At 35.1% G+C, this 22,558-nt stretch overlaps 1 protein-coding gene across 1 annotated transcript in view; it reads right to left on the bottom strand.

The window, feature by feature from the left end:
- Stag1 (STAG1 cohesin complex component) overlaps positions 1-22,558 on the bottom strand; it is a 327,633-nt gene that overhangs the window by 53,808 nt on the left and 251,267 nt on the right. Inside the window, exons 15-21 of the mRNA XM_057766709.1 lie at positions 20,086-20,203; positions 18,733-18,836; positions 9,829-9,921; positions 9,643-9,732; positions 9,292-9,495; positions 8,358-8,428; positions 6,410-6,497 (exon numbers count right to left, since the gene is read on the bottom strand). Of these exons, the coding sequence (XP_057622692.1) occupies positions 6,410-6,497; positions 8,358-8,428; positions 9,292-9,495; positions 9,643-9,732; positions 9,829-9,921; positions 18,733-18,836; positions 20,086-20,203 (768 nt within the window). The remainder of the gene's footprint in view (positions 1-6,409; positions 6,498-8,357; positions 8,429-9,291; positions 9,496-9,642; positions 9,733-9,828; positions 9,922-18,732; positions 18,837-20,085; positions 20,204-22,558) is intronic.

Genomic DNA, 22,558 nt, shown 5'->3' with positions numbered 1-22,558 from the left:
AGGCAGATATCCTCCTGTCCCTGACTCCTAAGTCCTAAGTGCTTCTGTTTTCTTTCTTTTTTTTTTTTTTGATTTTCGAGACAGGGTTTCTCTGTAGCTTTTGGTTCCTGTCCTGGAACTAGCTCTTGTAGACCAGGCTGGTCTCGAACTCACAGAGATCTGCCTGCCTCTGCCTCTGCCTCCCGAGTGCTGGGATTAAAGGCGTGCGCCACCACCGCCCGGCCCCTTCTGTTTTCTTAAAGGAGAGAATCATGTAAGCAGGCATTTATCTGTCTAATCTTTTTCTTTCAGGGGTTGACGTCTTATGTGCACTAAGCAGCATTTATTCCACAACTGAGCTATATCCCTACCTGCAGTTCTCTTTGTACTTGTCATCTTGAGACAGGGTCTCACTAAGCTACCCAGGACTTATTACTCTGTAGCCAAGGCAGGTTCTCAATTTGTAATCCTCTTGCCTCGGTTACTTTAGGAGCTGAGGTTATAGGCATGTGAAATTAGACCAGCCTTCTGAGAAGTCTTTGAATAACCCAAACTCCCAAAGATTTTTCTCATATTTTCTTTTTGAGTTTACTGTAGCTAGTGTTATTTTTAGGTTTATAATCTGAGTATTTATATTATTTTATTCTGACACAGGCATCTTACTTTGTTGTTCAGCCTAGTCTGCAATCTGGGTTCAAGTGACCCTCCAGTCTTAGGTTTCCAAGTAGCTGAGGGCAGTTGGTACAGGCATGAATCATCATGCTTGACTAATTGCTGCAGATGGCCAGGAGACATATGGGTAATGTCCTTTTGTTTTGTTTTGAATCTCAAAATCGAATTGTGTTCCAGCACAATATTTATCTAATTTTTATTATTTAGATTTAGAAAGCTTTTCTGTCTTTGTCTTAAATTCAGTGGACCAAGCAGGGCACAGCAACACATGCCTATAATCCCAGCAACTGGGAGGCTACAGCAGGAGGCTTTCCATGAATTTGAGGCTAGGCTGGGTTATATCCTGTTTTTTTTTTTTTTTTTAAATAACCAAACAAAAACAAAAATCAAACAATCAAATGAACAATTTGAAAAAAACTACTTGAAAGTTTTTGGTATGACAAGCCTGAGGAAAAAATCAGAAATATGCAACTGAAACAAGTTCTAAACTCAGCAAGTGTACAGTCTTCTAGGAAAGCATGATTCTTAACAACATACACAATAATCCATAATCTATCCAAAAACAATAACCTGACTTAAGTTAAACTCACCCCCTATATTATGTTCAGTCTGAATAATGTGGTGATTTCCAGGTCATGATGACGGATAAAGTACCAGCATCTAATCTCTCCCCACAGTTCCTATTGAAACAGCCCAAAAGATATTTGGGGAAAAAAGATCAATACAAAAACGAATTTGACATAGAGCAAACATCAGAAAGGCATGGGGTGAGGGAAAAGAAGGCATGAGAAAAGAATGGAAGCATAGCCTGGGCTACCATATGCTAGTAGCACATCAATAGCAAAAATGAAAAGAGAATGGAAGTAATTTAAAAGCTTGGTTTTTACTAGGTGTGCCATACTATGTGGCCCTAAGCATATTATTTAAAGTTTCAGTTTTATTTGTAGTAAATAACTTTATAAATATAATATATAAAAACTATATGCTTATCATATGGCTTATACAAATGAATAAATGTCAAGATTTAGTACTCAACTTATTGTAAATTTTTTTTTATTTCTTTTTGGTGAAAGGGGCTCACAGTACTTACTTTGTAGATAGGGCTAGTCTTAAATGCACAGAGATCTGCCTGCCTTTGCCTCTCAAGTGATAAATGAGTTTGAATGATTCTTGGAGAGGCCCAACAGTAATCACATATAATTTCTTTTCTTTTTCAAATAGGGTGACACTACTTAGTCCAAACCAGTTCAGAATTCTCTATGTAGACCAGGGCTGGTCCAGAATTTACAGCAAGTACAAGGTTTACTTGGCCTTCATTACTTTTCTTTTATACACAAGTTTATTATACTACTTTGATTGAAAGTAAATAATAATGTAAATGATCTTTATTGATTTTCAATCTTCTATGGCTTGTTTGAAGCCATGAAAATGATACACTAATACAGTTTTAATATATTATTTTTTCTTATGTTAGTCAAGATATTTATCACATTTATATATTTATTTTGTATATGTGTGCGGGATGTGCATATGCTATGACATACTATGTGGGGGTCAGAGGGCAAGGAGTCAGTTCTCTCTGTGGGGATCCAGGGAGCAAACTGAAGTTGTCAGGCTTACTGCTTGAGCCACCTCACTGGCTTTTAAACTCAACAGTATACTAATAAGAAATAGGCACAAAGCTACAAAATAAGATAGGGATAACCTGAAATACCTTTTGCTTTTGTTTTATAAAAAATAAAATGTATGAGAAAGATAAAATAATTTAGAAAATCTGGTTTCTTCACAGTAGGTAATAACTGTGTTATAGTATTGGTATATTTTAAAATACTTTGTTTTGTTTTGTTTTTTGTCTTTTAGAGACAGGGTTTCTCTGAAGCTTTGGAGCCTGTCCAGGAACTAGCTCTTGTAGATCAGGCTGGCCTCGAACTCACAAAGATCTGTCTGCCTCTGCTTCCCGAGTGCTGGGAATAAAAGTGTGCGCCACCAGCACCTGGCATTAAAATACTTTTTATACGTTAAGAATACATTAGCACAGGGGGCTTAAGTCTATCCTGCAATGCGTGATTACTAGAAGTGCTCAAAAATTATTAAAAGCACATAGGAGCCAGTTTGAAAGACACACAGAAGCTCCCACAGGACAGATCTGGAAATATACAAGCAACAAAATAAGTAACAACAATAATGACTTATAACAATACTAATATATGGATACTAAATTAAAAATAATTTAAAATTAAAAAGATGACTAAATGAATTAATGAATGGATAGTTTTCCCTTATACTATAGTATTAATCAATAAATACAAAATGACAGTAATATTTGTCATTTTAGAAATTGTTTTGTGATCATAATAGCAGAGATTCAGATAAGATTACATCATGGCATAGAATTAAGTCAAAATTTGCCAAGAAACAGCAATATTTATATACTTTAAAAGAAATCTGACAGCCTATGAATTAAAAAGGACAATGTTAACTATATAGGGGAAATTTGATAGATTCCACCTTAATCAAGTGATGTGATATCAATAGTGAGCAAACTGACATTATGTTTCTTTTTGCTCCTCTTCCTTTTCTGTTAGCACATACTAACTGTACAAAATACTTTGGTCACATACAGAACTCATGAACCTCTTGGTACACTGACAATAGACTATCATCCAATGTTCATCTGTGGAAGAATATGTAATCCAAATTGAAATATATGACAATCAGATAAAATTAGTCAAGACTTTTTATAAGCTGGTACTCTTCAGAACATCAAGTGTCATGAAACACAAAGGTTTCCTACTAAAAGTGACAATCAAGGTAGAGCATCAAAATACTATATGTTACACTGGATAGGGAATAAATGATGTAAATTAAGTTTAGATTACCTCTACATTATACATACTAACATATGTAGTCAATACAGAATGTACAAGTGCAAAAGTGTGAAAATACAGACATGAGGACAGAAAGAAGCATGCCCCCCCCCCCCAGGACATTTATATAACATGACTTAAAAATAACTAGAATAGGGCTGGAGAGATGGCTCAGTGGTTAAGAGCACTGGCTGCTCTTCCAGAGGTCCTGAGTTCAATTCCCAGCAACCACATGGTGGCTCACAACCATCTGTAATGAGATATGGCGCCTTCCTCTGGCATGCGAGCATACATGGAGGCAGAATGTTGTATACATAAATAAATAAATAAATCTTAAAAAAAATAACTAGAATACAAAAAATAAAAAATTAGAATAGGTAAATTTAAAAATTTTAATCATCCATATATCCTAAAGCTGGAACACCTAAAACATTATTGGTATTAGAAAAGTCAAATTACTACCAGAGAATCCCCTATCCCAACCCAACAAATTCTGCTATCCCTGAAGAGTAAGACTACAGAGAGATTTAGATTGTTTATTATGGAAAAACCAGTCAAGGATATGGTAAATATAGTCCTCCCAAATATCTAGAAAACTAGCTTTTAGACATATTCAAAATACTGAGCATAAATGAGGGTTAACATCAGCAAAGGTTTTGGTAGTTCTTTGAGGTCTGTGCTCAGTAAAAGCAATCTCAAAGGAAATCTCTATTCTAACTAAAAGCAAACAGCTGGAAACTGAAAAGGGGAAGTAAATAATCCTAAAACTTAGTTAAATACAGTTTTGGTTCATTTCTATATATATGTTAGGAGATGTTTGTAAAAAATATAAACGTGAACAAGAACACAATCTAGTAGTCATGCTTTCAGACTTCATATACCTGGTTAAAGATTGAGGGTATGAATCTAAGAGAAGGTAAGACACATGCTTACTAATAAGCATGACACACCTTATGTAAAAAATTAACAAGGAAAAAGAAATTTATGTAGTGATAAGAGCAGAAAATGGCATTATGAGACTGTCAGAGTCAGTGGCTAAAAAACAAATGATGGTATAGTGGATTAAAAATAAATATCAAAAGGTTTATAATCCCATTAAGTAGAAATGTGTGACTTTTATTTTTTTCCTAAAGAAAATAAACAACAAAAGACTACCTTTATTACCTTTCAAATTTGTAAGAAATACCTTGAGAACACGAATGAGTTATATTTAGGAGACTGAAAAGTAAGATAAAGACAGAATGGAAAACTTAAGTGCCATTAATAAATGAAGTAAACAACATGGTTAAATATTAAGCCTCTTGCCACAATAAAGCAAATACATTAACTTTATTCTGTAGCAGAAGAAAAAACTGAGCTCAGCTACAGTGGAAGAATAAAACAACTCCCATATATCTATAAAGGAAATGTTCAAATGTGACACATTTGCCCCAGATTTTATCCTCCTTTGACAAATGAAAGAAAAGCACCTAATTAGGTACACTGTGTTTATTAAGAGAGGGATCAAGAAAATTTTTTTGTTTTTGTTTTGTTTTTCTAGACAAGAGTTTCTCTGTGTAGCTCTGGCTGTCCTAGAACTCACTCTGCAGAGCAGGCTGACCTTGAATTAACTCACAGAGAACTGCCTGTCTCTGTCTCTGAGTGCAGGGATAAAAGCCGTGCGCTACCAGTGCCCGGTAGTAAATAACTTTTTATTTCAATTTATTTTTGCAGTTCTAGGAATCAAATCCAAGGCCTTGTATATTGCTCTGCCACTGAGTTACACACCCAAACTATGTTAGGCAATTGAGAAGAATTAACTATAGTAACAATAAAACACTGTTTTTTAAAGGCTTTTGTGGCCTTTTGTATATTTTACATATTAAAATTTTGGGGGGTACGGAGTCGTATTCTGTTGGCTCAGGCTGCTGGCCTTGAAATCTACACCTAACTAGTGTCCCTGACACAGCCTTATAAGTCACTCAAACTACAGATGTTAACATACTTGTGTTCTGTGACTGACTTTTATTAGGCTTTTGTTTGTTTGCTCTGTTTTTGCTTTCAAGACTAGGTTTCTCTGTGCATCCCTCACTGGCAGTCTTGGAACTCACTCTTTAAACCAAGTTGACCTCGAATTCAGAGATCTACCTGCTTCTGCCTCCTGGGTGCTGGGATTAAAGGCATCACCATCACCGTCCCGTGAAATGACTTTTTATTTGTAATTATCATTTTGTTCTCTCTTGACATTCTGTTACTTTAAAAGTAGTAATACATTATCTAAACATCACTGTCAAATAGGAGTCAAGAGATAATCCCCAGCATCACCAATAAATATGAAGTCAGGTCTCATGAGTATCTGTAATATACAGAATAACTCTTCTCTTTCTCATGTAGAATTAGCTAATTACTTAAGTATCTTTCAGATTAGGCAAAAAATTCAGATTCTTATCCAAATAATTTTTTTTTTTTTTTTTTTTTTTGGTTTTTTGAGACAGGGTTTCTCTGTGGTTTTGGAGCCTGTCCTGGAACTAGCTCTTGTAGATCAGGCTGGTCTCGAACTCACAGAGCCAAATAATGTTTGTACTACAAAATTAAGCCATGCTGAAGGTCTGGTGCCATCAGTATTTATAACAATACCAAAACAGTCATCACTAGAAATGTATTATAGAAATTAATAGTTTTTTAGGGATGTTTACTTTAACATTAAAATTTAAAGATACACTATAATAAAAATAGTTTATCTTTAGTTACTTTAAAACATCTAAATATAAGACATAACAAACAGTTCTAACCACAAGGACAACAATTCTCCGAGGCACTAGTTGTATTTTAGACTTATCAGTATTTTCTGCAAAAGGCTTCAGAAAACCTTAGCTTCCTAAAGCACAGAAAGAATATTAGTAATTTCCTACCTGTTCTGGCATGGCTCCATGTTCAATCCCAGTCTTCAATAGTCTATAGCAATTGCCAAATAAATCCCATTTAGTGAGATCATGAGCACTAAAAGAAATAAAAAAGGTCTCTAGAATAAAAGATAATTTAAATTGAAGTTCAGTTTCACTAAGCAGAATAACAAAAAAATATTTCATTTTCTTATAGAATTAAAATCAACCCATAATGGAAACATTTAAATGCAGAAAAAAAAAAAAAAACAAAGAAAGAAAACAAGAGCTAATGGTAGAGGTAGAGTTTGTTAAATAAACCACAAGTTTCACATTTAACATCAGGTTTCTCCTTAGATTGTTAACCCAAACTCGTAATGTAAACATGCGCAACTTTATTATATTTAAAAGCACATTTTAAAAAGAACCCTTTCACAATTTAAAAAATACAATTACATTTGTATTTTTGAGGGAGAAATCTCCTGTCATCAAATGGATAGAATTACAAAACTAGAGGATCGGAAATATGAGAAACTCAAAGTTCATTGTGTAGGCATTTATACAGTCTGAAGACTTTTGAACGATTTTCTCAGGGCTCACTATGTATAGTGCAGAATGGCCTGCAGCTCCTGCACGTCCTCCTGTCTCTGATGCCACCTTACCTGACTTTGAAGGAAGAAACATGAACTCCACTACAGAGCCAGTTCTTTTGACTGTGGTTGTTAACTTTTATCATAAATGACAAGATACACTTTAAAATAAGAGTTAAGTTCTATACAAAATTCCAAAAAGTTTACTTGTATGTAAAAAAGGATTTGATTTCTCTCTTTTTCTTTATTTCTTCCTTCTTTCCCTCCCCTCACCCACAGAGACAAGATCTCACTACAGTGCTCTGTTAAGCTAGCTAGTCTCCATCTCTAGAGTCAGTTTTTTCCCCCTCAAAAGCAGGTAGTAGTAGCAGCAGGCACTACCAGAATCAACAAAAAGCCTAGATGCTAGAAACTGCTTTTGAAATGTGAATAATTTATTAAGAGCTTCCTTTTGACAACAAACCTTCTACTGTCAACACAATTCTGTTTTTCTTTCTTTGTGGAGACGATAAACCTCATTCCAGGGATATGTGGATTTGAAAGCAGTGCTTTCAAACCATATTCCTTATTCAAATTCAACTGTTCCTTATTCAAATCCAACTGTTATTCTGTCTACTTAGTAAAAATGATAATAATCTAGAAGTCCACAGGAATTACTTGCATAACTTCCTCAAAATCTTTTCTCATTGATCTATATATAGTTTGGAAATTAAGTAATATATTGTAAATACTTATCATACAGATTGTGGAACAGCTAAAAGAAAGAAATCAATCTTAAATTTTTGTTTTTTTATTGAAAAAGGTCCCTTATAACTGAAAATTTGCAACTTTGAATCAACATATACAACCTTCCCATCAATCTTACTTTTTACTTAGCAAGGTTGTTACATACCATCAATTAAAAATGACTTATAAAACTCCAGTTTATTGTATAAGCTCATCTATTTCTTAAATAATAATGATTGACTAAAATGTTTACAGTACACTTCGTACTGAAATGATTAGTTTACAAAATTAATGACAATTCTTATACTAACAATAATTAAAACTGCCGGGCGGTGGTGGCGCACGCCTTTAATCCCAGCACTTGGGAGGCAGAGGCAGGCGGATCTCTGTGAGTTCGAGACCAGCCTGGTCTACAAGAGCTAGTTCCAGGACGGGCTCCAAAACCACAGAGAAACCCTGTCTCGAAAAACCAAAAAAAAAAAAAAAAAAAAAAAAACAATAATTAAAACTAACAATTCTGAGAAAATCTGAATGAGCAAAATTTGTCATGATTTAATATTAAAAAATTCATCACTGTTGCAAAAAGTTAAATGTTACGTTCAGTCTACTCATTGGCCAATATGTTACTTGTTAAATTAACATGAATAATAAATATGACATACTTGTGAAAAGAAGTTAAACGCTTTAAGGTAGAAAGAACGTTGTAGATATCATCATCATCAGCTTCTTCACCCTAGGAATAAAAAGTAAATGTGACCTATCTTTAGAGCAACTCAGATTTATATTACGTCCTACCAATGCTTAACTGCCTAAAATTCATTCTATAAAGTATTATATTCACTACAGATGAATAAAGTCATACATATTTTTATAATACACTAAGGTAAATTCCTTGAAATTGAAACTGCTTGTGATAGTGTTTTAAAGCTCTCGCTAGTGCACTCTGTCTTTCAATACTGAGGACTGGATACCAGGTGTTCCTCACGAATGCAAACATCAATTACTGTCTGAGCTACCTCATCCTGAAAAATGTTTAATGATTTAAGATTTTACTGATGACCAGTCACTTTAGAAAATTATGGTGAAAAACCATGATATGTTTGAAAAATCATCAAAATTCTTTTAAAAAATTAGTTATATAGATTTCTCAGGAGGAACAAAGCATCTACAAGAATTTCAGATTGTCTTATAGATAAGAAAGGACATGATATAAGAAGCCCAAATATAAAGAGAAAATAACTAGTTTGTCAAGAATGCTGCTTCCTTGAGCAAGCATATCTAACTTAATTTGTTCTATTAACTAGCACATTATGATAATTAATTTAAAATGTAAATTGGATCCCAGAAATAGGAAGCAAAATGAAGAAGAAAAAGCAAATCTTGAACTGTTCTTCAAAAAGGGGAAGAAAATGTAGCATGAAAAGCAAACTAGAAAAGGTCGATCTTTATAGGATGTACACATTTCCATAGTATGCCAAATTCTGAAAAGGGTGGAAAACTTTAGATTTATTAAAAATACGACTGACTCACATATTCATGTATTCTGAATAATTATTAACCAAAATTAGTACATGAACCATCAACATTATAACGAACCTCTTGCAACAGATCTTCCACAGAATGATTGAATCGATCTACAAATTCATCAATCAGCTGGCTCCGAGCGATATCAACTCTATTCTGGATGGTATACTCTTCACTGCATAAAATGCTGTAGGTTTTACTGCAGGCTTCTAGAACATCTGATTCTACATGTTTCTCTACAACAAACTTAATCTGTTTTAATAAAGCATCCAGGTGCTGAGGAGGAACAAAAGGAAAGCTGTGATATTTAGATTAATAACGAAAATTAAAAATCATCATTCATCAAATAACCTTATGATTAGATGAAAATATAAAATTCAGTTACTAAAACTACTTTAGTAGCAGAATTTCAGAATGTCTTACCTTTTCCATCCTACCCGTGCTGTAGATTTCTAGATCAAAATACTGCGGAATTTGTAGCAAGTTTGCTACCTTCTCTGCATCTGCAGAATACTAGAGGAAGTAGCAAAGAAAAAAGAGTAACTACAGTAATAGTGCAAGAGAGTAAACTCAGGGGTGTATTATCACAACACTGAAAATGGCGTATACCTTTGATAGTAACATAGGAAGTGTAATGATAAAATGCTCAGTTAATTTGTTTCTGTCATCAATTTGAGTTTTCCTTTCTTTGGCTGTTAGCACCTAGAAATAAAAAGAAATGAAAAAAAGTGTCACTTGGCAATTAAAAAAATTGAAAATGTTAAATATAAAATGATGAAGAATTGGTGCATGACATAACCAAGAAATTTAAGAGGAATATAAAAAAATTAAGTGTTAGGATAAACTTAAATCAGAGCAATAATGAATGAATAATTATACTTATATAAATATGTATTTCTTATCTGTGTCTAGTACACATGCCTAGAAGACATTATAGAAAAATAACCATAATCAAACAGCACCAAGATTCTGATTCTTGTCAGCTACTATTAAGGAACCATGGCTCATGAGAAAAAAAATGGTTGGTTCTTGTGTAACAGAATGAAACCCAAAGTTCAGTTTAATTCCTTTAAGGTCCCCATTCCCTGCTAGTTATACCCTTGGTAGGTCATTTTCCCACAATGAGTAAAGATAATTTGTGTGATTAACAGGATGCTACTGAATCTAACTATATCTCCAGAATGATTTCATGACTTTTTGAAGACTAAAGCATTAAAAATACAGCAGCATTCACTTTATGTTCAATTAATTCTTCTGATAAAGGACACACTCAAACATTCCTACAGAGTGGGCATGTAGACAGAGAACCTTTAAGATCTCTTACCTAGCTAATATCAGTCCACACCTTGCCTGCCACATGTGAAAAATGATTCATGTGGCTATGTTTTAAACCATCCCAGTCAAGTTTGAAGATAAAGATGTAGTCAACCCTAAGAGGTTCTAAGCCAAATAGCAACTAAATCATGAGTGAATCTTAGGCCCACATAAACTTTGAAAGAATGAAGGCTTCTAGTATTAAGTGTATAAATTTTGGAATTACTTTTATATCTGGGCCAATTTATTCTGATAGAAAGTAAGGAAGTACAAAAAAGGGGCAACATTTGTGAAAGGACTAGAAATTAGCCCTAAAATTGAATTATTTGTCAAAATTGGAGCAAAATACAGTTTAAAAAGACTTTTATAACAAAATTTCACAATCTCTAAAAAGTTGAATATTAATCAGGTTTCTATGAGGATACTAATTTATTTTCCTGTATAATTTTAAAACAAATCATTTATGGTTTCATTCATGATAGGTCCTTTTAACAGATGGTGACTTAAAAATAGTATTTCCAACATTAACCAATAATACTTTAGTATAATTTTACATGCAATTCCTATTTTCTGTAGTGACATTTTGTTTGTGCTTTAACAAATAAAGACTGCCTGAAGATCAGAGTGCACGGCTAAGCCACTAGAGTCCAGGCAGTAGTGGCTGATAACCTTTAATCCCAGTATTTTGGGAGGACAAGGCCTTAAAGCCAGCACTAGAGAGAGGTGGAGACAGGTAGGGATAGGGATGGGTGGAGAGAGGAATATAAGGCAACCAACCTTAATATTTCTAATAACCTTACAGAAACTGCAAAATGATAGGTATCCCCAAGACTCTGTAAGAGTTGAAAGGAATCCTGTGACAATGTTAGTTCTAAGGAGATTCCAGGAAGCGACAGTCTCATATAGCACGTATTCACCATCTGTGAAACATACTAAACTCATGGTCAACTTGTAATAGGATTATTCCTAAAGACTAGAGAGACTTGGTTACAGCAGTCTCGGAGCCTTGTCCACAATTACAGTGGAGGACCTAGTTGAAAGAAGAGGCTAAGACTATTAACAGCAGAATGGAGCTAGAAATATGGAAATCTCCCAAGATCAACTTGTTGGAAAAGAAGATTACGCTACTATAGAAAGGCAATCCCTATATGATAGCCCCATCCTGGCTTTATGGCATGCAGCAGCTTTGAATGCATGGGACAGAACTGAAGAAGTAGGAAAGAAGATTGAGTCATTTACTAAACTCATATAGGGCCCAAAAGAAACCTTCATTAATTTCTTACAAAAACTGACATCAGAAATAAATAGACTGATACCAAATTCAGAAGCTAGACAAATAATAATCCAATTTCTGGTTTTGAAAATGCCAATTTTCAATGCAAAAGCAAAATTAGACCATTTAAGGCAAGATCAGTGCTCTTGGAGGAATGGATCCAAGGTACAATCAATATTGAATCTCATGACCATGATGATGTTTTCATAGGAGAGGTGATTTCTGGAGGATTGAGTGTTTCAATTTTGGCAACCAAGATCATCTTAAAAGGGGCAGTATCCTAAAAACAATGTTTTTTCTAAGCAAGCATAATCCAAAAAGACTACTTCTCCCTTCTGGATTATGCAGAAGGTATAGCAAAGGAAGACACTGGACTAAAATGTAGATCAACAGGGGGCATTCAAAGTACCCCTTAGCCATTGGGAAACTTCTTGAGGGCTCCATAAGAATCTGGTCAGTCATTCCTGTCATCATGGAGGAAACTCCTTCCCAGAACATTTAAAGAACCTAATGCCTATTGTAAGGAATCATACTACTTTGGATAATAAAAGAGCTATAGAATAGAGAACAAAAAAAAATTAAGGAAAAACCATAAAGCAAATATTTTGGCAAACTTGATGAATGAACAAAGACCAAAATTAAAAATATGAACAAATGATACTGTCATTGACAGTCTGGTAGACACAGGTGCAGATGTGACAATAATTTCATCAGAATCTTGGCATTCAAATTGGCCTCTTCAGGAGGTAAATGTTCAGCTTTTAGGGATTGAAACATTATCTCACATAAAACAGAGCATGAATGGGTCGAAGGTATAGGGCCAGAAAGTCAGAGAGGAAAATTAAATTAAATAGCAATGAATTTGTGGGATATGACTGATTACAGCAATGGAATACTCAAATTAACATTTCTCCAATCTCAGAAACAAATCATAAATTAATGTACACATCTGGGAAAAATATTACAAGATGTTATAAAAAACAGTGACTGACCATTCAGGTTGTACAAGAACAGGGCACAAGAGCTGATTATCTTACAAAGGCCCAAACAACCCTACCTTTAAAATGGTGGACAAACCTGTATGGGTTAAGCAATGGCCTTTAACAACAGAGAAACCACAGGCTTTAGAACAGCTGGTACAGGAACAACTAACTGCTCAGCATATTGAAGGATCAACCAGCCCTTGGAATTCTACTGTATTTTGTTGTTAAAAGAAATCTGGAAAATGGAGAATGGTAACAGATCTAAGTGCTGTTAATAAGGTGATTCATTCAATGGGCTTTCTACAGTCTGGCATTCCTCTGCCTTCTCTACTGCCTAAAGGGTGGCCTCCTATATTTATTTATTTAAAAGACTGTTTCTTCACTATACCTTTACAAGAAAAAGACAAAAAATTTGAGTATTTTAAATAATTATAAGCCTATAAGGTATAGAAGGTTCTCCTACAAGGAATTTTTTTTTTTTCTGGTTTTTCGAGACGGTTTCTCTGTGGTTTTTGGAGCCTGTCCTGGAACTAGCTCTTGTAGACCAGGCTGGTCTCGAACTCACAGAGATCCGCCTGCCTCTGCCTCCCAAGTGCTGGGATTAAAGGCGTGCGCCACCACCACCCGGCTTACAAGGAATATCAAATAGCCCTACCCTGTGCCAATATTTTGTAGAGCAGTCACTGGAAATGATACACAAGCAATTTCCTGAATCTGTAGTTTACCATTACATGAATGACATCTTACTAGCTGATTCAAATGTGGATACTTTAGAAAGAATGTTTGAAAAAGTAAAGAAAAATTTGCCTTGTTGGGGATTACAAATTTCTCCTCAGAAAATACAAAGAGGAGATTCTATTAATTATTTAGGGTATAAAAAAGGTTCACAAAAAATTAGATCCCAAAAGGTACAAATTAGGAGAGACTGACTGCAGACTCATAATGACTTTTAAAGATTGCTAGGAGACATTTTCTATATGTGACCCACTACTGGGATAAAACCTGATGAATTGAGTAATCTGCTCAAAATTTTAGACGGTGACAAGGAATTAAAGAGACCCAGGGAATGATCAGCTGAAGCTGAGAGTGAATTGGATTTGGTGAAGAGAAATTACAGAATGCACACATGGGTTGTGTGGGTCAATATCTTAACTGCATTCTGGTCATATTACCCTCCAAACATTCTCCTATAGGAATTTTAATGCAGAAGGAAGATATCATCTTAGAATGGATCTTTTCACTACATAAACCGAGTAAAAAATTAAAAACTTATGTGGAAAGGGTCTCTGAGTTAGTTCTAAAAGGAAAATTGAGACTTTATCAATTAGCAGTAATAGACCCAGGCAAAATTGTAGTGCTTTTAAAATACTGATGAAATTCACAAATTATAGGTAGAATGTAAATCCTGGCAAAGAGCTTGTAGTAATTTTTTGGAAAAGAATAACAACAAATACTCCCAAAGAAATAGAATTTAACTTATAAAGAGAACTAATTGGATCCTTCCTTACATTATAAAGGGAGTCACCAAAAACTGGTGCACCTACATTCTACAGTGATGTTAAGTAAATCAGGGAAGACAGGTTACAAATAAGAAAAATTTTAAAAAGTGGATCTAAGCCTTATGATTCTGTCCAAACGTCAGAACTATATGCTTTTCTGATGGTACTAGTGGATTTTAAAGACTCTCTTAAGAAAGGCAGAGATTTGTCTTATGCAGAATAGTTGTTTTACATATTGAAGCTGCTGAATTTATACCAGATGATACAGAATTGACTTTATTATGTATTCAGTTACAAGAAATAATCAGCACTATGAATCATCCCATACACATAACACATCTGATCCATATGGGTCTGCCAGATCCTCTAACATAAGGTAATGATGTGAGATTCCCTTATGTACGCTATCAATGTGTTTTATTACCATTGGCTAATAAAGAAGCTGTCTTGCCATATAGCACAGCAGAATGTAGCCAGGCTGGAAGAGATATATAGAGAAAGTAGAACGAGTCAGAGAGATGCCATGTAGCTGCCGAAGAAGAAGCACCCGGAACCTCTTTATTGCCTCGAGGAAATACACAGAGTAATGGAAATAGGTTAATTTAAGAGTTAGTTAATGAGAAGCCTGAGCTAATAGGACAAGGAGTACTGTAATTAGTTTCTGTGTGATTTTGGGTGGCCAGAAAATGGAATGAGCAGTCTCCACTTGTAAATGGCACCCAAACAACTGGATCTAACATGCATGGCCTGCCACCTACTTCTGGTCTGGAACCTTGTACACCTACCCAGAGTTAGGAGGAAAGTAGCTAAGAGTATATAAGCAGCTCAGCAATCTCTGTCAGGGGAACTGCTGGATCAGTCTGCTAGGCCTGCAAAGACAGGAGAGAATGGCAATTCCCTCTGCCATACACAGAGATATTCCCAGGCCATGCAATGAGCTGCATGACAGATTTAGCTTTTACTCAGATAAATATGTGCCACATGTTCCTTCCCAGAGTTGAGGTGGTGAGTGTAGCTCCAATAGGAGGTACCAGAGCTGGCAATAAAGGTATTTTCACCATACTGAAAGGCTGAGAGAGGCAGAGGCAGCATCCAGGGTCGCTGTGACCACACTACTTACAATTTTAAATACTCTTTGTCAGAAAAGGATTAAAAATACGCAATAGGACAGATTCAGATATAAAACACCTCTAAATATGACACAGTGTGAGCGTTCAAAAAAATGTACACAGGCTTGGAAGAGAGAAGAAAAAGAGTATAGATAGTTCTGAAAAGAAATAGTTTAAAAAAATATTTAAAGAGACAGTAAAGTAATATAAACGAGTATAGGCAGCTACAGATTAAAGGAGTAAAGAAAAATAAAATATAGACAGAAAGTCTGGATTACGTATATTATTGTGTTTTCTTTGAATTTTTTGACTGCAAAGAGACATTTGATTCTGGGGTGTGCTAAGTTAAACCAACATAAAGGTATCTTGACTTTAAATTTGGGTATAAGGATATATTGCTTTGGTAAAGAGGTTCTGTTTTTGTTTACACAGAAAATGAGAACTTGTGGCTCCATTTCAGGCTAATGTGGTTGGATGGAACAAGACCCTGATGAACTATCTCTGTGAATCCTAAAAATATTTCACCCAAGAAACAGCTGGAAGCAGTTTAGAAAAAATCTACGCTCAAATTACCAAAATTATTGTTTATAAATGTTTGTTTTTATTTAAAGAGGGATATGATATAAAAATGAATATATTCCATGCCTGCAGGCCAGAAGAGGGCACCAGATCTCATTACAAATGGTTGTGAGCCACCATGTGGTTGCTGGGAATTGAACTCAGGACCTCCGGAAGAGCAGGCAGTGCTATTAACCTCTGAGCCATCTCTCCAGCCCAGAAATGAATATTTTTATGGACTTTGATCTATTGACATAAATTTAAGGTCGATTTTGTAACATTATGTATATGTATTTCTCCTGTTTAAGGTATTATGTTTGTGCAGCTCATTTAAAAATGTAATGCATAATTAAAATTACAGATTGATAGTCATTTATAAAAGTCAAACTTGTAGTCATGTTAGTTAGATTTTCTAAATGTACAAGAGATATATAATGGATCGCTAATCTTCAACCCTTTCAAAGACCTACAGAATATGGCATTTAAAATGTTTAAGAACTTAGACTTTTCTTGACAGTGAGAAATGTTTGCTTCTGGCAACATCAATTACTTCAAAGATGTTAATGAACACTGAAAAAACGCATTATGGAATTTGCCTTCAATGTGACAAGGCTAGCCATTTGGGCAAGAAACGGCTCTTGCCTGGACTTTTTGATGACTTGCTGTATGAACTGAACATGCAGGACCCACAGAAAAGTGACTGCTGAACTTTCCAAAGGACAGGATGGTCCTTTGGGATTCCCGATTCACAGAAGAAACTGCCAGACATTCTGTAGGACACAGAAGAAAGCAACGGATAAACTTTGCCAGAACAAGGCAGAGCAGCTCTTCAAATTTTCTGTTTCACTGAAAAGTCTGCTAGATTATTATGGGTCTGTAGGCTGAAGATGGATGCCCCAATGTTACAAAAGAATTATGGGTGACTGCGCAGGCAGCAAGATGTCTCTATCAATTCTAGAACTTTGGAAATTACTTACAATGTACTTCCTGTTTACTTAGGTAACATTATATCCTTCTGGGGGTCTTTGATGGAGTTGAAGAATAGTTAAATTATAGTTTTCTTTAGTTATGATAAAATATAAATGGTATGAAGCTTTAGACTCATAAAGAATTACTGTAACTGTAATTCTTGCTTGATACCTGTTTTGTTATATGTAATTTTACTTTGTTAAAGTTAAAAGCTTCCTGCCGGGTGGTGGTGGCGCACGCCTTTAATCCCAGCACTCGGGAGGCAGAGGCAGGTGGATCTCTGTGAGTTCGAGGCCAGCCTGGTCTACAAGAGCTAGTTCCAGGACAGGAACCAAAAAGCTACGGAGAAACCCTGTCTCGAAAAATCCAAAAAAAAAAAAAAAAAAAAAAAAAAAAAGTTAAAAGCTTCCTTTTTAATTGGACAGAAAAGGGGAAATGATGTTGAATGTCTTTCTGTATATGTGTTGCTTTTATTGGCCACTGAATAAAGCTGCTTTGGCCAATGGCTTAAGCAGAGTAAAGCCATGCAGGAAATATGAACAGAGATATAGAGAGTAGGCGGGGCCAAGGAGAGACCATGTAGGTGTCGAAGGAGGTAGACACCATGTAGATGCCCAAGAAGCAACAGGTAACAAATCACAAGTTTTGTGGTAAAATAAAATAGAAATGGGTTAATTTAAGATATAAGTGTTAGCTAGAAATACACCTGAGGTGTCAACTTGCAGTGTTTTAATTAATATAGTTTCTGTGTGATATTTGGATTTAGGTGGCTGGGAAATGAATGAACATTCTCCGCTTACAAGGTAATCCAGAAATTGATCAATTAGTGATGGAAAAGTGCTGAAGGTCTCAGAATTTCATAAAACACCAAGCTAATAGCAAAGGTTTAACATAAGACTTTCTATCACATGGGAATAAGCCAAGGAGATTATAAGGAACTGTCCTACTTGTTCTTCATATAAGCTTGTGTCTTCTACATAAAGAGAAAAACAGTTCTTCACTGATGTATACAAAATTTATTAAATAGTTGCTAATTATTAGCCATTTATTACTGATAAGCAAACTACAGATACATAAATATTAATCTATTCAAAGATTATACAGCTGTTTGTAGAAGAAGTTACAAATGATGCAATTTGCCTCTTGAGTCCTCATGTACTTAAAAAAAAAATTATTGGCCAGGAATGGTGGTGCATGCCTTTAATCCCAGCAGAGAGATTAAAAGAAGGAAGAGGTTGGAAGATCTCTGAGAGTTGAGGCCAACCAAGTCTATACAGTGAGTTCCAGGAACCAAGAGCTACATAATAGATAGATCCCGTGTCAAAAAATAAAATAAATATTAATATTATTTTATGTGCATAGGTGTTTTGCCTGCAAGTATTTCAGGGCAGCAGGTGCATGCCTGGTGCCTAAAAAGGTCAGAAGGCATCAGATTTCTGGGGACTAGAGAGACTTACAGACTTAAAGACAGTTGTAAGCAGTGGGAATTAGGAATCAAACTTCGATTCTCTGGAAGAGTTGCCAGTACTCTTAATCACTGAGCCATCTCTCCAGCACCACCCCCACTCCATGCTTTTAATTATACTGCTAAAATACTATAGTAGAAGCAGAGAAATATGAGGGAAAGATACTTCTAGAACTTGGGTCAAGCACTTAAGACACAAAGAGGAAGCACCATGGTATGCATGTATCATTTGTAAAAAAATCCCATGTTTAGGGATACAAACACCAATAAATAAAGTATCAAGACAGACAGTTTGATTACATTTATAAGTTTGCTATAGAATTTTTAGTGACTGAAAACTTACTCTCTTGCCGGTGCCCCTTCCCACTGGAGGATGTGCCTCAGCAGCTTGGCGAATTGTACAAACCATTAGCTCTATAAGAGCACTCTCTTGACGGTCAGACATTGCTGTAATGAACAAAACGTGAGTATAAATGGTTTCATAATCATATCTTAAATTGACACAATGATTAATAAAAACTGCAAACATTATTACTTAATAATTAAGATGGACTGTAATTTTAGTATTTCTGTCCATTTTAGTAATAAGTGGCTATCATTAGCCAAACAAACAAACAAACAAACAAACAAACAAAAAACCAAAGCATATAAAGTAAGCACTCTTGTCTTTAACATCTAGTTTTTTTAAGTCCTTACTTTTGAGTAAGGCAATGCTAAAATTTTACCATATTTTCCTCTACATAATTTCAAATTTTAAAAATTTTGATTTTCAATAAATTAAAGATGTCATACATTTAAAAATCTAACAACACTGACCTACCCATCTATCCACCCATCTACCCATCTATCTATCTATTTTGGTTTTTGAGACAGGATTTCTCTGTGTAGTTCTGGAGCTTGTTCTGGAACTTTCTCTGTAGACTAAGCTGGCCTCAAACTCACAGAAATCTGCCTGCCTCTGCTTCTCGAGTGCTGAGATTAAAGGTGTGTGCCACCACCACCTGGTTTAACAACACATTTTAATGTATCTCTGGTCAAAATACACATATAGTTTCTTGTTCCTTTTTTTGGGGGTGGGGTACACAGGGTTTCCTGAAACTTGCTCTGTAGACTAGCCTTGAATTCAGAGATCTGCTTGCCTCTGCTTCCTGAGTGCTGGGATTAAAGACGTGTTCTACCACACACAGTTCATATATAGATAGTTTAACACATTAAGTAATTGAAAAAAATGCAATTTACTCCATGTGCTTATAATCTAATCAAATATTTTAAGTGTTTGATACCACAAAAATGCTGCAGTAAAGAATCACTAAAATATATATGTTTATGTATGATAAATAAATAAAAATAAATAAATAAATAAATAAAAGGAAGGGAGGAGCGTTTTTGGTTTCAAACCCCTTATCCAGACTCAGAGGAAAATACAACAAAAAGGATTTACCTTAAAAAAATTTAAACAGTAAGCATATTTTGCATCTGAAGCCAGCAAATATGAGATTTGAATATTATACAACACATGGTCTATGGAAAAACCTTGTGCATTGTATAGTTGTGTTCATAAGAAAAGGTAAAAATCAGAAATCCTTACCATTGTAGGAATTAAGTTGTTCTATTTAAAAAGACACATGGCATATAACACAGATGTTACATTTATCAATGGAAAAAAAATGAAAATAGACTTGTCAAAATACTGTACCTTCCTCTCCTTGAACAGGTTCTTCTAAGAGCAACTCTGTCATACATTCCCAGTCTTTCAACAGTTCTTGAGAGCTCTCCCACAAACTGTCCACCAAGTAGGCTGCATGTTCATGTAACTAAAATTAACAAATTGAATGTGACCAAGGAACATTTAATAAAATAACTACTAATAATATTGTGAGTTAAATCACTTTTTCACAATTAAAATGGATAGGTATAAACAGTTCTAAGAACGATTCAAAACAAAAATTTATACACCACACACACACACACACACACACACACGGTCTACTTGTGGAGGTCATAGGACTTGAGGTGCTAGACCTCCCCATCTACCTTGCTAGAAACGGCCTCTTTTCATCACTGTATAGGCCAGGCTAACTGGTTCCTGAGCCCATAAAGATTCTCCTCTGCTCATGCTTAAATGGAAGGTAATTTACTATCTCCCCAGGCCTGTTTTTCTTTTAAAAGAAGGAAATTAATTTTTCTCCCAGAATTCCATTTGAAATATTGGCACATCTTAGTTGAAGTAAAAATAATTAAGTTATTCTCACTTTCCTCTTTCCTATTCTCATTTGTGTTCGACTCAATGCACCTCTCATCTCACAATTTTCTGTTGTCATGACTATTTTGATAATTTTCTTTGAAAACGATGTCCACATCTAATCATTAAACCTTAAGAAATATTACACTCTAACAGAAGCTCTTCATGCAGATACGCAAGGATGCTGGCATTGGTACAGATACTAATACTAATGATAATAATAATACCTTCCCATCCTTGTATAAAGGTATTCCACTTTTAGGGTAAGTGATATCCAGGTAGCCAACATTTGTGATTATATTTTGTAAACTACACATCACAACTCATTTTGAATTCCTAAATTAATTTAGTTCACCAAGAGAAAAGTTTAAAAACTGAAGCCAAGTAGAAAAGCACACACAAAGGGCAAATATTTCAGTGCTGGGAATTGAACCCAGGGCATTGTGCATATCAGGCAAGATTTCTACTAAGCTATATTTCCACCCCGTAACTGCTATTTGTTATATATGCTTGTACTTGTTTCTACATCAGTAGCGGAACATCTTTCCAGATTTACTGGTTACCTACTGCTGTCTAGACTGAGCTAACATTTAAACTGTGTGTGTTTCTCCTCAGTACCTAATCTCTTTGTAAATCTGGATGATCTGTGTATACTGTTCTCTCTTCTTTTACTTTAATTTTTTACTTTATTTCTACTGCATTTAAAACATTACACATTGGCTCCAGAAATACACTAGAAAAAACATGCATGTGAGGGTTGGTGGACACACCCCCATTCTCAATGAATTATCAAAGCCAGAGGAGTTAATACTAATTATCATTTTCACGGGGGGGGGGGGGTGGATCGTAATAGGACATCTTTAAATTTTCCAGTCACCCATCTTAAGGAAATTATTCCTAGATCATCACTAATATAATCCCTAAAGAGACAAGAAGAAAAGGTATACAACTTGGTGTCAAAGATAAAAAGAGAAACAGGAAAACAAAAGCATTAAAGCTATCACCATTAAAACTTTACTAAGGAAAAAAATGCTTGTTGAGTAGGTACAGTTTTAGTTAGGAAAGATTTTTTTTTTTTCCGAGACAGGGTTTCTCTGTGGTTTTGCAGCCTGTCCTGGAACTAGCTCTTGTAGACCAGGCTGGTCTCGAACTCACAGAGATCCGCCTGCCTCTGCCTCCCGAGTGCTGGGATTAAAGGCATGCGCCACCACCGCCCGGCCTAGTTAGAAAAGATTTTAAAATAGTTCTTGATGTTTTAAAACTCTTGGTAGTGATGACAGCACAGCAATATGATACATACTTAACGACACTGAATTGTATACTTCAAAATGTATAATGGTACACAGATTATCACTTTAAAAACCCAAGATGACTAAATTTATTCTTATGCTGACTAAGTACATGTATATTGCTGTAGAGAAGGGATACTATATTCAGCAGATAATAACTTTTAAAAATAGAAGCCATGTCTTTTTGTTTCCTTTAATGTTATTGGTCTTTAACTCTAATTTAACTTGTTATATAGTCCATTGTTTGTAAACTTTCTTCTGTGCTATTCTATGTTTTTAAATAGTAAGCAGCTGTTTTAATTTTCTTTATTGAAACTTCAAAGAACAATGCTTTTTTGTTTGTTTGTTTTTACTTTTTCAAGACAGGGTATCTCTGTGTAACAGTTCTGGCTGTCTTTGAACTTTGTAGTTCAAGTTGGCCTCGAACTGATTGAGATCTGCCTGCCTCTCCTTCCCAAGTGCTGGGATTAAAGGTGTGTGCCACGACAGCCTGGTGGGACAATGCTTTTTAATAGATCATGTTAGTCCATTTATATTTTCTGGGATAATAAATGACAGAAATACCCCCACTCCCAAGCAACACTTTTCTTTGCTTTAGTATTTGTTACTTTTCCCCCCTGCTTTTGAAATGATCTTTA

This window comes from Chionomys nivalis, chromosome 4 (assembly GCF_950005125.1).
Source record: "Chionomys nivalis chromosome 4, mChiNiv1.1, whole genome shotgun sequence".
Classification (NCBI taxonomy): domain Eukaryota; kingdom Metazoa; phylum Chordata; class Mammalia; order Rodentia; family Cricetidae; genus Chionomys; species Chionomys nivalis.
This window is presented reverse-complemented; position numbering and strand designations above follow the sequence as displayed.